Raw genomic sequence first — 15,467 nt, forward strand, 5'->3', positions numbered from 1 at the left:
AAGTGGAGAGGATTTTCAGCACCGAATCTGAACATTTCATGATGTTTGAAAATCCATTCTACTTTTCATGCTTTAATGTTAAGTGATTAACTTTGAACTTAGCCACTGAATTGCATACATTTGTAAACTGAGCTGGATAAGAGAAGATTGTTAGTCTTTGGGTAACCTGCTTTATACACTGCCATATTACTGTGTTTCTTTGAAGTTCTGATAGATCTTCTTTTTCCTTGAGTTTTTGAGAAAATTATTGATTTAAGTTATTTCGGAGCTTTAGCTTGGGAAATGCTTTGAAAACCAAGAGCACCATTCGGTCCCATGTATGTAAAATATTATGAGAAATATTTGTCATACTTGATTTTTTTCTACATGAACCTAATAACAACTCAAGTTTCACTCAATAAAGAATAAAATATATATACTTTTCCGCCCTCCCCCCATTTTATTTTATTTTGTTTAGTCTTGCAAAAATGAAGACTGTCTTACCTTCATGTAATGCGCACTGATGCTTGAAAGATACATTTCTATTGTTTCATATGCAGCAATAAAGAGAGCATTTTTCAAGCAATATTCAGTCTTTCTATAATAAGCACTTCTCCTGCATAGAGGGGGTTTCAATGCTAGAAAAGGTGAAATTAGCTTGTTGGACTGTTGGATTCTAGTTTTCTTCAACACACACACATGTGAGTGAGTGTGCGTGTGTGTGTGTGTATATATATATATATATATATATATATATATATATATATATATATATATACACACACACAGACACACACACGTATATTTATTTATTTGTTACATTTGTATCCCACATTTTCCCACCTATTTGTAGGCTCAATGTAGCTTACATAGTACCGGAGAGGCGTTTGCAGACTCCGGTGTAAACAAATACAAAGTGATGTTGTGGTAAGATAAAGTTCATGTGGCACAGCCACATTAGGGAATCATACAACAGAAGCGTTGTGTTATGTCCATTACGTACTTTAGTTTTGTTGTGTTGCAGAGATCAGGCATTTATGTTGGATTGGGGGGGTATGCCTTTTTAAACAGGTTAGTTTTTATTTTTTTCTGGAAGTTTAGGTGGTCGTACGTAGTTTTCAAGGCTTTTGGTAATGCGTTCCACAGTTGTGTGCTTATGTATATGTGTGTGTGTGTATGTATGTATAATAGTGAGTGTACACACACACTAAAGGAGCGATTTGGCCTTTGCTCTTACACTTATTGTACTGCACTAGCTGCTGCTTTATAAGTACAAAACCATCACCATACTGGAACAGAAACCAAAGGTCCATCAAGCCCTGTATCCTGTTTCCAACAGTAGCCAATCCAGGTCACAAGTACTGGCAAGATCCCAAAAGAGTAAAACAGATTTTATGCTGCTTATCCCAGGAATAAACAGTAGATTTTCCCACATCCATCTGAATAATGGCTTATGGATTTGTCTTTTAAGAACTTGTCTAAGCCAATTTTAAACCCTGTTAAGCTAATTGCTTTTACAACATTCTTTGGCAATGAATTGCAGAGCTTAATTACATATTCAGTGAAGTAATATGTTCTCCGATTTATTTTAAATTTACTGTTCAGTAGTTTCATTGCATAACCTCTAGTCCTTGTATCTTTGGAAAGAGTAAACAAGTAATTCATGTCTATCCATTCCATTTCACACAATATTTTATAGATCTCTCTATCATATCTGCCCTTAGCTATCACTTCTCTAAGCTGAAGAGCTCTAGCCCTTTTGGCTTTTCCTCATAGGGAATCCATCCCTTTCCTAATTACGTTACACCTTTTTTTTTTAGATGCGGTGACCAAAATTGCACACAATATTTGAAGTGCAGTCGCACCTTGGAGTGATACAAAGGCATTATAATAATCTCAGTTTTTTGTTTTCCATTCTGTTCCTAATAATTTCTAACATTCTATTTACTTTCTTCACCACCATTGCAGTCTGAGCAGAACATTTCGATGTATCATTGATGACCGCTGGATTGGCCGCTGTCGTGGACAGGATGCTGGGCTCGATGGACCCTTGGTCTTTTCCCAGTGTGGCATTGCTTATGTACTTATGACACCTAAATCATTTTTCTAATGTATTATGTAGCTATAATTAGGGTTCCTATTCCCTATATGCATCAGTTTTCATTTGCTCAAATTTAGTATTAACTGCCATTTGAATGCCCAGTTTCCCAGTCTCCTAAGGTCCTCTTGCAATTTTTCACAATCCTCTTGTGATTTAACAAATTTAAATAACTTTGTCATCAGCAAATTGAAAACCTTGCTCGTTTTCCTGTTTCCAGATCATTTATAAATTGTGAAAAAGCAGTGGTCCTACCATGGATCCTAGGGGAAACCCCCCCTGCTCCTTTTAACCAGTTCTTAATCCACAATTGAATACTGCCTCCTATCTCATGGCTCTTGAGTCATTCATGAAGTACTTTTGACAAATGCCTTCTAAAAATCCAGATACGCACTATCAACCAGGTCACTTTATCCACGTGTTCAGTCACCCCTTCAAAGAAATGTAGTAGATTGGTGACATAAGATTTCCTTTTGCTAAATCTATGTTAGTTTTGTCCCATTAATCCATACCTATGAATATGCCTAGTAATTTTGTTTTTTATAGTAATTTCTTCCATTTTGCCCAGCACCAACATCAGACTCGCCTGTCTATAATTTCCCAGGTCACCTCTGCAACACTTTTTAAAAACTGGTGTTAAATTTGCCCCCTCCAGTCTCCTGATAACATTCTTGATTTAAAATATAAATTATAAATTACTAATAAGAGGTCTGCAATTTCTTTTCTTTTAGTTCTATCAATGCTCTGAGATGTGTACCATTTTTCTACTCTTCAGTTTGTCAAATTGCCCCATAACATTTTCCAGATTTACAGAGATTTTTTTCAGCTCTTCCACCTTATCACCGTTAAGTATGCCCCCCTCCCCCCATATCTTCCTCAGTGAAGTTCATTTAGTTTCTCTGCTGTGGCTTTCAACCTCAGAGTGTCCCTTTTACCCCTTGATCATCTAGTGGTCCAACTGATTTGATTGGTTTACAGGCTTCTTGCTTCAAATGTACCTGAAAATTGTGTATTGTGTTATTGTCTCCAAAGGCAAGTTTTCTTTTTATCATCTTGTTCAGTGCTTTGTATCTGATTAGCCCTTCCTTAGCTGTTTCCTATTATCTTCTGTTGGATCCTTCTATTGTTTGAAGGATGTTGGTTCCGATAGCCTCCTTCACCTCGTTTCATAACTATTTCAACTGTTTATTTATTTATTTATTTATTTATTTTGGGGGGGTTTTGCCCTTCCTTCTACCTTTTTATAATACATGGAATGTATAACTTTAACAATGGTATTTTTGAACACCTAATGTTACTTTTTTAAAAAATCTTTTACAGGTGCTTCTAGTAGATCTTAAAAAAAACAAACAACAAAAAAAAACATCATTATATCATATTATCCATTTTGAAAGTTAAATGCTAATATAATGGATTTTTTGTGTGCACTTTTTCTGGTTATTAAATCAAATCTGATCATGTTATGATCACTATTGTCAGGTGGCCCCAGTACTGTTACCTCTTGTACCACATCATGCAGTCCACTAAGGACTAGATCTAAAATTGCTCCCTTCTTGTTGGTTCCTGAACCAGCTGCTCCATAAAGCAATCATTGATTTCATCTAGGAACTTTACCTCCCTGGCATGCCCTGATGTTACCACAATTATGACTGGATATATGTAATTTAAATCGCCCATTATTACAGCTTAGTGAAAGGGCTTCCTAGTTTGTTAGTTGTTGAATTATTTGCAGTTTTCTGTCTCTTAATGCTGTCCAGTCACACAGTGTCCTATCACTATCTTTTTTTCACCATTTACACATGGTATTCCTAGCTATTAGGATTTCAAGGTATATATTATGTTCTGCATAACTTTGTTTATTTCATTCATGACCCTCTTTAACATGTAATAATATTCCTCTACCAATTTGATTCATTGTATTACTGCTAATTTGAGCCCTAGTATTATAGTGTCCTACTAGTTATCTCCTACATTCCACCATGTATCAGAAATGCCTATTATCTCTATATTTTCATTTAGTGATATGTATTCTAACTCTCCCATCTTGTTTTCTGAGGCTTACTGTTTTTCATTCCTCTTAACAGCTATCATTGTCAAGTCTATTTACTACTACTACTACTTAACATTTCTAAAGCGCTAGTAGGGTTACGCAGCGCTGTACAATTTAAAAGAGAAGGACAATCCCTGCTCAAAGGAGCTTACAATCTAAAGGACAAAGTGTACAGTCAGTCAAATTGGGGCAGTCTAGATTTCCTGAATAGGGTATCAATAGAAATCAAACAAAATAAAACATGGAGAAGAAAATAAGATGATACCTTTTTTATTGGACATAACTTAATACATTTCTTGATTAACTTTCGAAGGTTGCCCTTCTTCGTCAGATCAGAAATAAGCAAATGTGTTAGCAGATAGCATATATAAGAGATATAACAAAAGAGAGGAAACGAAGTACAAACTAAAGTCCAGACAAAAAAAACAGCACCACGGGCCTTTAAAAATGGAACACAGTTCTTTAATGAATGAGCCTTGACAAAAAGACCCGACACGGGCCATGTTTCGGTAACTGGCACCTGCGTCAGGGGTCACAGTGATGACGTGGAAAACTTGGGGAATAACTCGAATATATTCCTCTACAATATATTATTCCTTACCCCACGTCTCATATAGTAAAAGCTACAAAGCACCAAGGCACTTTCACTTTCTGTATAAACAGAGAAATAAACAGAGAAATACAGCTTTATGGTTTATAATGGGTTAGAAAACCCAGATCCTTATTAAGTCCTGTTTGTTGGGTGTCAAAATATTCAATCATTCTTATTTCAAAGGTCTTACATTCCTGTATTGTTTTAAAATTACCTTTCAGTATTCTTACTGTGAAATCACTGGTGCAGTGTTCTGGTCTTGTAAAGTGTTGGCCCACAGGGGTGGGGGCTTGACTGGCACCGGCTATTTTCATGTGATGTCTGTGCAGATTGAATCTTGTCTTAAGCATCTGGCCTGTTTCTCCAATATAGTATCCTTCGTTACATTTTTTACACTGAATGATATATACCACATTGGAAGATGAGCATTTAAAATAGTCCGTTATGCTGAATATTTTTCCCTTGTGAATGACTGTGGGGTCTTGTGAAATGTTTTGGCATAGTTTGCAGCTGGCTGTGTTACAGAGAATATTTTCACACCCAACAAATGGGACTTAATAAGGATCTGGGTTTTCTAACCCATTATAAACCATAAAGCTGTATTTCTCTGTTTATTTCTCTGTTTATTACCCTCCTCTCACCTACCAACACCCATCCTGTTAGAATATCAATGAAATGCTTTGATGTCCCCATGCATACCCCCACCCTCCCACTCTGTCAGACTGTCAAAGTAATGCTTTGATGTTTCTCTTATATATACTATCTGCTAACACATTTGCTTATTTCCGATCTGACGAAGAAGGGCAACCTTCGAAAGCTAATCAAGAAATGTATTAAGTTATGTCCAATAAAAAAGGTATCATCTTATTTTCTTCTCCATGTTTTATTTTGTTTGATTTCTATTGATAACCTTTAAGAGTGGACTAACATGGCTACCACACCTCTCTACTGAATAGGGTATAATGGTTAGGTGCCGAAATCAACATTGAAGAGGTGGGCTTTGAGTAAGAATTTAATGATGGGCAGGGAGGGGGCTTGGCGTATGGGCGCAGGAAGTTTATTCCAAGCATAGGGTGAGGCGAGGCAGAAAGGGCGGAGCCTGGAGTTGGCGGTGGTGGAGAAGGGTACTGAGAGGAGGGATTTGTCCTGAGAGCGGAGGTTTTGGGTAGGGGCATAAGGGGAGATGAGGGCACCTGCTCTAGTATGGATTTTATTACTACCTCATTATAGGGATGCCCTAACATTCCTGTTTTTGGTGTTATCCTCCCAAAATACCTTGTTCCAAACTATGTGCCTTGAGTAACTATTGGCCTTCCCCCAGTTTCTAGTTTAAAAGTAGCTCTATGTCCTTTGGAAATATCAATGCCAGAAGCCTGGTTCCACCCTGGTTAAGGTGAAGTCTACATTTCTAGAATGGGCTCCATCGTCCCCAAAATGTAGCCCAGTTCCTAACAAATCTAAAAACCTCCTCCCTGCACCATTGTCTCATCCATGCATTGAGACTCTGGAGCTCTGTCTGGCTCTTGGGTCCTGCATGTGGAATGGGGAACAGTTCTGAAAATGCTACCCTAGAGATTCTGGATTTCAGCTTTCAACCTAAGAGCCTAAATCTGGCTTACAGAATCTCTCTTCCACATTTTCCTATGTAATTGGTAGCCACATGTACCAAGACAGCTGGCTACTTTTAAACATTATCTGAAATCTTATCTAGGTGACCAAGCCATCCTCAAGTCCACCAGCCACCCAGCCTAATGATTGAATATCCAACTAAAATGGCCATTCTAACCCTTCCCTCCTAGGCAGAAGCCCCTGGTGACACATCCTCAGTGTGATAGGATATTGCATCCCCTGGAGGACAAGTTCTGGTTGCAGAATCTTTTTCTGCCTCTCCAAGGTGAAGCTTTCCTTTCAGGTGACCTTTCTCCTTCATATAAAATAAAATAAAATAAATGCCTATTAGGCTAATGCTTGTCTCCTATAATCGCTGAGCCCCTTCAACTTGAACCACTGAATACACAATTATTCAAAGCAAGCACATCCCCTCAGTATCCTCAATAGTCTATAGAAGTACATCTGTGCTCCTATTTTGGTAGAGTGGCTCTACTTATTAAGCTAGAGGAGCAGGAGCAAATTCAATTTGATAATACTTTCTCTTCCATGGCAGGCTTCCTGACTGTAGGTCGGATTTTTCTGCTACGTCCCTGTAGGCCTCCTTAATCTCAACTTCTCCAATTCTGCTACTCTTCCTTCATGGATTGGACCCATTTCATGAATACTATGAGCTCTTTGAACTGAGTACACGCGTGACCTCTCCTCAAATGAGATAATCAAACTAGTGACACTCAGACCCCAATGATCAAAGGTACATGCAGACACTACAGACCACAGACTAGTACTTGCATTTACCTTCACACCTATGATCAGAGGGATCTGGTGGCAAACAGTGCCTGCACCAGGCAATAGTGCAGAGCTCATTTAAATTAAATATAGATTTAAATGATCTCTGCGGTATTCTACCCCTATTATCAGAGAGCAGTGCTCTGATTGTAGAGGTAGAATAGCACCTTAACCCTACAACAGCTCAGAGCTAGTGTTACGGTTAAGGTTCCCTCTGTTCCCACCCCAACCCTTCCATTGAAGGCAGCCTGGACTGTCACTGTCAGCTTGGGCTGCCACCATGTCCTGGGGGATCCATTGGACCTGCGGACCCCCATCACTGAGGCCCTAGTGGTCTAGTGCCCCCCCCCTAAGCCCCCCTTGATACCCACTATGATAATAGGGGTCTGATGTGGAAAACAGTGCCTACACCAGGCAATAGTGCAGAGTTAATTTAAATTAGATTTAAATTAGCACTGCAGTATTCTGCCCCTATGATCAATGAACAGTGCTCTGATTGTAGAGGCAGAATAGAACCTTAACCCTATGTCAGCTCAGAACTGGAATTACGGCTAAGGTTTTCTCTGTTCCCACCCCCAATCCCTCTGTCCAAGGCAGCTGGGCTATAGCTGTCAGTCCAGGCTGCCACCATGTCCTGGTGGTCCATTGGACCCCCAGACCCCCTATTGCTAAGGCCCTGGTGGCCTAGTGCCCCTTAAGCCAACCTAGTACAGCAACATGGGAGGCTGGAGGTCCAGCAGATGTCCAACACCCCTACCCCAACTAAAAAAAAATGTCCTGCCCCCCTCTCATACTTCCATGATGTAGGAATTAGTAGCACTCCCTCCTATTCCATCCAGAGCCACCTCCAAAGTGGTGGTGCACTGGGCAGGGCACTGCCATTTTGGAGGTGGTTCTGGAAGATGAGGGTATGCTACTCCCTTCTCCATTGTGGAGGCATGAGGCGGAGGGGTGGGGAGACCGCTAAACCACCAGGGTGGGTGGGGGGTTGGATTTGTACCCCTCTGGGCCACCTGGGATATTTTCTGGGTGTGGGGGGGGGGGGGTTAGGGGAGCTGGAGAGCCACCGGACTAAATGTGCCAATTAGTATCACTTAACTCTATTGATTATTGGTTGCTAGTGTCAAATATCAGCTAATTTACCAATGACCTTGGCTGCATAATTAGCACTGTTCTATAACCTGTGCACTCAGTTTTGCATGTCAAGTGTAAAAATGTGTACACAAGATGGGGGTTTGTGTCTATGGGGAAAAATGATCCAAACCTGCATTTTGATGCACTGTGTGACCCTAGCACTAATTTCTTATACATTCTTAACCATATTGTTTTTGGCTCAAAATGTAGGAATTATTGATGACAACTGATCTGTTTTATCATTATCGAGTTGGTCCTCATTGTAATAAGCACCAAATTGTCCTTTTTTTTTTTCTCAGATTGCAGCCAAGAATATACAGATTCTACAGGCATAGACTTGCATGAATTTCTGGTCAATACATTAAAGAATAATCCCAGGTATGTATCAATGTATGCTAATGGAATGGGAGGTTCTTACTGAAATGATGGACATTTTCCCAGCTTAAATCAGGAAAATTGTTTTTCTGTTGACAAGCAGGACTGAGTCAGTCATACAAGTGAATGATTTCACCGCATATCGCCAGGGCAAACCAGCTCTCTTGGAACTCCACAGTCCAGTAATCTCATCTCGGTTTTTTGTTTCTTCTGTTCTGCTAAGCATATGTGAAAACAATGATCTCCTCATTATCCAAAAGTGTTTTATTTCAGTATCTTCCGATGTTTTTCTTCACTTCTTTTTGTTTTTTTTTTCTATTCAAAAATAAATACTTTTGGTACGCCACATCCTTTTCCACAGTGTGTATGAAATTTCCAGAATGCAGACCTCTATCCTGTCTGCCTCCTCTGCCTACGTGTCAGCCATGACACAGACCACTGTGTCTCTTGCACATCCGTGCCCCTTCATTTTCATGTGGACCATCTTGTCTAACTCCAGAGATACTGAGACATACTCGGAGGTACCCGCAGATTGGCAGCATTAAGAAAGAAGTATTTCTGCATAGAGATCAGCTGCCTTTGCTTTTCAATTGACCACCCTCATCTTGGACCATTCATTCATCCCCCTGTGCAGTGGCTGATGAGGTCTGGCCATACCAGAACAAAATGAGTTGCCGCTTCAACAGTGGCCAAGCTCCTTTAGAGGTTCCCAGAATGCTTTTGTCCTCTTGATGTTTGCTGTGGCATGAGACCAAGGTGCCCCAATTGGGCCTTCAACAACACACAAGATGAAACACAGGATCAGCTCTGAGGCTTTAGAATAACTTCCTCACTGCATTAGTAGCCAGGTTTCCCACAGAGGAAAGATAGTGCAGTATATGTGAGGCTTCTGGTTGACTTCTTACCTGCCCAGTTAACCAACTTGGGATTTTGTTTTAGTGCAGTCTGCAATCACCACACTCTGCACTGAGGCTTCTGTGGAGCTTCCTTTTTGCACCATCAGAGGCTCATCCACACACAGCATGGTGATCTTATTCTTCATCCAGCGCACGAAACTCATTTGCTGCATGAAGGGGTTAATTCTGAATTTATTATTTTTTCTTGTTTGTTCAAACCTCTCCTTTTTTTTTTTTACTGATTGTCGTCCATTTTATCGATCTTGGGCACTTTGTCCCATATGGAATCTGTAGCATGCTTCTTCCTCGGTATAACTTCTTCATATACACCAACATTCTAATCATCTTGAACTCCATCACCATTTGCTGCAACCAGAAGACCAGTCTTTGGAGCAATCATACAGTCATCTGGACCCCTACTCACCTGTTCTCACATACTTGAGTTGCAAGGAAAAGGCTACTATGAAGATGTGATGAAGTTGTAGATGTGAAGCCCCATAGAATTAGGAATTGAGATGCCCAGGTCAGGACATGTCAATTTCTACTGGTATTTTAGAAAAGGATCTGAAAATACATGCAGGGATGGACTTGTATCCACCAGTTACATAGGGTGGGAGCATTTATTTTACAAGTCTCCATAACTAATACATCAATAGGGTCAATGTGGCAATATATATGTCTAAGTATTGGCACTTACACATATATGTTAGTATTTCAGAACATACGTGTCTTATGTGTTGGCACTTGCACGTGTAAGTGTGCCATTATGGAAACCTATATGTCTGTATATGCTTAGTTAAAAACAGAGCTCACGATCATTCAGCAGCATCCTTTTTTTAGATGGGGGAATAGCCTCCCTAATCCCTCCGGTACAGTGCATCCCAAAACACTTCAAAAAATCTACATGTTCCTGGGAGCAGCTGCAAATCCCTTTCCTAAAATGGGGGGAATACACTGGTATATTTTGACCTTACCCTAGTTCCATACTAGGCACACCCAAGCTACGTCCCCTTGCTGCATGCACATATTTGCAATTTGAACTTGTATGTCCTGGCTTTCTAAAATTAGAACTTCTCTGTTTGTGTTATGCATTTGGAAATGCCAGTCTTTATATTTGCAAAGAGTAAAAAGGGCTGCTGAAATACCCACCATAATGTTACCTTAAACCAGGCATGCATTATCACATAAAAATAGTTATTCTATATGAAGATATATAATATTAAAGAAGGAATTTTCAGAAGAAAGCTTATAATGTGCATTCCACTATAACAAATAAGAGAACTGCTTTCTGATTTCATTGGCCTCCTAAGGTTTTCTAAAGATTAACTAAGGCCATTGTCACTGTATCAATACATGACATTTTAAACAGATTCCATCCGGTTTCAGCTAGGCTTTGTTCTTGCATTTTCTAGTTGTGATTGGAGGTCACAATGACCTCTCCTAAAGAGCCACACCTCTTAAGACCATTAAGGAAAGATGCAATGCTTTCAGTCTGTGTTGCTGCTTATCATGATGCTCTTCAAAGAGGTGCAGGCTTTCTCCTCCAGCTTCTTGCCACAGATGCAGTTTCTTTATATTTTTATATACTGTCTTTCTGTACAAAATCAAGCTGTTTGCATATTCACTGTAAAAGGAAAGAAGAAAATATAATATACCAAATTATGTGAGCATGCCTCCCCCTCCTGCCCCATTAATGTCCTTCATCAAAGACTGTGTTATAAAAAATGGATTTTGAATCCTTGCTTGAATTTTTGCAAATTGGGTTCCAGACTCAAAAACATAGGTAAGGAATTGCAAAGATTAGTGAGTCTGGTGTTTTCATATTAAGCCTGTGCAGGTGTGGGGAGGAACAAGTCTGTTTTCATTTTGAGAGCTTGAGGATTATAAAGGACAATACAGAATTAACAAAGTTGACAAATAGTACAGTGGTCCAGAGTAAGATGCTTCATGAGTCAGTAGAAGAATCTTAAATTTAACACAATAGGCTACAGGCAACAAAGGAGATGCATGGTTAAGTCTGTGCACTCCAACTTATGGCCACATTTTGTACTAGTTGGAGGTAGTATAGAAGAAAGGCCAGAGGACTCATGACAAGTGAATATGAGTGTAGTGATAAAGATCTCTCTCTGGTAACAATGGCTGCAGCACTCGAATGTAAGCAAAAAGGAACGGACTACTGAGGAGACTTGTTATATGTTGAATTTAATCACCATCTGAAAAGTGGTAGTTGAGCACGCAGTCCATAAGAAGGCGATTCTACACTTGGGTATTTCCATTTGGGTGCCTTTAGGAGGTGCATTGGGCACCCAGGTTCCACTATAGTATACAACTGTAATCCAGTATCAATGCACCTAACATTTAGCACCCAGATTATATCGGACATAGACCTGGCATAACTGCGGCCACTTAAATGCAACAAGAATGTATGTAACTTACACTGTTCTGTAAGTTATACATGGAAGAGGGAGTACATCCCATGTTCCACCTACACTCTGCTTATGGATATGCCCCCACCCCTTGTATTTACACACTATGCAGTCCTTTTTTTTACTAAGGTGTGTTAACAGATTTAACGTGCGCTAAATAATAAAACGCCCATAAGAATATAATAGGTGTCTTTATTTAATGCAGTTTAGTAAAAAGACCCCTATATAAGTTACATGTACCATTGTAGAAAAATGTATTCATTTTAAAATATTTGTATCCAGACATCTCCAAATCTAGACGGGTTACAACAACACATACACAGTAAAACAAAACTAATAAAAACATTAAAACAGAAAAAGCAATTTGCTATTATTCAACATCTGGGTACGCCAGTGGCGTAGCCAAGAATTTTTGACAGGAGCTGCAACCGTGAGATCTTCCAACTCGCTGCCTCATTCTGGTGATCCAGAGGTCTCTCTCAGGGAACTTTAAACCTCATTCTTGTGCTCTAGTAGCTTCTCTTGGTGTGTTCCAAGCCTTACTCTGATGCCCACACTGAGGGGACAGGAGTTGCATTTGCAACAGGCGTACCTTATACAGATACACTACTGGAGTATGCTACCTAAAACACTATCGACAATCTTAACTAGAAAAGGCTTGTACAAAATAATATGCTTCAAGCGATGTTTGAAAGGCCTTGGGTATTCCATCGGCACTTTCACAAGTAGATGTACATATGCATGCATGCTAGCACTTTATACATTTACAAATGCAAGGAGTATGTAAATGCAGGCACCTAGATTTTAGTATCTAGTAATATCTTCAAGAATTTCACTACTATTGATATAGCCACCAGATGACCAGTCTGGTTACACACCTCTGCCTTCCCTGGGAATGTTCATATCAAACTGCTGGGTGTCCCATCTTCTGGTTAACTTCTTATTTGGAGCAAAAGTAAAGAACACAGTGTGGCAATCATTTTAGGAGTGCTGTTTGCATTTTGGATGTGCATACTGTCATTTAGACCTGTATATATCATACAAGTGAAAATCCTGATTTTTGACAGCCAGGATATAAGTGTCCAAAACACAAGAACATTAATTTGTTAAGGGGGTGTGTTTTAGGTGGGAGTAGAGCGTGGTGAAAAGATACGTATGCATTCATCATTTTAGAAGGGGAATACATGTGTATGTCTGCTATCTTTAACATCGGAATTTATACCTGCACCTGGGGACATCTAAGTTCAAGAAAGGTGATTTGTGAAATTAATACAAGGACTTAAAGATGGTTGCCCTCTTAGTTTCCCAATGTATTAGCTCCCCCCCCCCCCCCCCCGCCTCAAGTGATATTGACAAAGGATTTGGGGTTCTGTGACAGTGTTGGGAAAAATACATGTGTGTATTTCTGAAAGAGCTGGTGTGACATACTGACTACATGTTGACCCTGTTGACAGTTCAACAGTAATGGTTTTAAAATAGATGCTCCTACCACAACAAACCAATGCATATGCATCCATTCCTGCATGTGTTTCAGAAGAGTCTATCTTAGCAGATCCTGTTCTAAAATGTTAGCAGAATGTGACATATCAGATCTAAAACATGCCTCAATGTATCATCAAAAACCACAGATCTATAATATAGCACTTGTGCATCAGCCAACTTCTTCAAGATGTAGCAGTATTAGTATGATTATTATCATGAAGAAGACTGGGTTTTCCTTTTTCCATTTCAAAGGCTGCCCTAACAAATTGAGGGTCCTTTCTTTAAGTCATGTCTGTAGGACAGCCAGAGAAAGTAGGCTGCACCTGCTCAACTGCAACAACAACTTTATTTTTTACTTGAACCCCTATCACAGCTGGGTGTTTCTTGAAAACTTGCTCTCTTATCTCTAGGGTTTGGGTTCACTTTTTCTTTCAACTCTGGAAACAAATTGCAGTGGATTTCTGGGTCCTCAGTATAGTCTGGAGAGGTTGCTGGCAGAAGCTCCTTATGCAGCCACCCAGTTGATCCTTAGGAGAACTTCCTTGTTGTGATGAAACAGAATGTTAAGGTCATAGGTAACAAAAGCTAGAATTTGAACCAATGGAGTCTAGTCCACCTTACTTGGTATCTTGTATGCCTTTTTGTAATGGCAGTTACTTCAGCTAGAAGATGTGGAGGGGCATTTCCAATAGTGCGACTAAGTCAGACTTTGGATTTTTTTTGCGCTAAACATACCAAATCCGAGTATGAAATATACCCATTGTTGAAGAGAGAAAAATATCTTCTCTTTTTTCCCCCAAAAATACCATTTTGAACAAAGTTTTGTGCTTTGAGTGCATTAAAAAAAACCCTGCACAAGTTTAAAAACGCACAAAATCAAACCATTGGGATGTAGGAAGGACCAGCATGTTTAGTAGACTGTTTCCCCCCCCCCCCCCCCACCCCACCCCAGACATCCCAGGAGAGCAATGGGGCACCCTAGGGGCCACTGCTGTAGACTTCATATAAATGCTCCCAGGTACACATCTTGCCACTGCTCCCTTATCTTGTCTGCTGAGCCCTCCAAAACCCATTGCCCCAAATGTACAATAGCCCATATGGGTGAAGGGGGCACCTACATATGGGTTTCTGGTGTATTTTGAAGGGCTCACAGTTTCCACCACAACTGTAACAGGTAGGGGAAGGTTATGGCCCTGTGTCCACCTGTCTACAGTGCACTGCACCCACCACTACACTACTCCGGAGACCTGCATGGTGCTCTAATTGACCTGGCTATAACATCTGAGCTTGTCATAGAGGCTAGTGAGTACTATTTTTTTTAATTCAAATTGTTTGGTGGTGAGAGGGAGTCAATGACTACTGGGGGGGAGTAAGGGGGGGGGGTCATCCATGAATCCCTCCAGTGGTTATCTGGTCATTTAGGGCATCTTTTTGTGTCTTATTTGTTAGAAAAAACAGGTCTATACTAAATGTTGAAGTTTTCACCCTAGCTGTTTTGGTTTTGTTCCATTATGGCTTTAATATGTCCAAGTGTTGGGCACGACTTAAGCTTGCCCTAATTCCACCTTTGAAATGCCCCCAACACACCCTCTTATGATTTGGATGCACTGCAGAAGAAATGCATAGATAGACCTCTGCAAAACAGGTTTTATAAATACCAATTTGGACGTTTTGAGAAGAAAATCCATCCAAATGGTGCTTTGACACTTTTTGGATGTTTTTCTCTTTAGAAAATGAGCCCCTAAATGAAATTCAAACTCTAAATACCTATGAACCTTACACTCAGTTTCATTATAAAAAGGTAATTCTCCTAATTCACTCCCCCCCCTAAAAAAAAAAAAAGTGGGAATGCATTTCCACATTAATCAGGAAATTGTAGGTCCTACTTTTCTGCCTGGTGCTGCACTTACTACCTAAAAAGACCTAATCCATCAGAATTATATGCAGCTGTCTTCTCCAACACCAATAGTCAGTTGGCTGGCGTCATGCATCAAATTCTGTTGCAAACTGGTGCTCCTTTGCCATCAAATGGGAGCCA

At 39.9% G+C, this 15,467-nt stretch overlaps 1 protein-coding gene across 1 annotated transcript in view; it reads left to right on the plus strand.

Annotated features, from left to right (window-relative positions):
* ARPP21 (cAMP regulated phosphoprotein 21) overlaps window positions 1-15,467 on the plus strand; it is a 419,327-nt gene that overhangs the window by 15,086 nt on the left and 388,774 nt on the right. Inside the window, exon 6 of the mRNA XM_030203507.1 lies at window positions 8,550-8,628. Coding sequence (XP_030059367.1) covers window positions 8,550-8,628 — 79 coding nt within the window. The remainder of the gene's footprint in view (window positions 1-8,549; window positions 8,629-15,467) is intronic.

This window comes from Microcaecilia unicolor, chromosome 1 (assembly GCF_901765095.1).
Source record: "Microcaecilia unicolor chromosome 1, aMicUni1.1, whole genome shotgun sequence".
In the NCBI taxonomy this organism is placed as follows: Eukaryota; Metazoa; Chordata; class Amphibia; order Gymnophiona; family Siphonopidae; genus Microcaecilia; species Microcaecilia unicolor.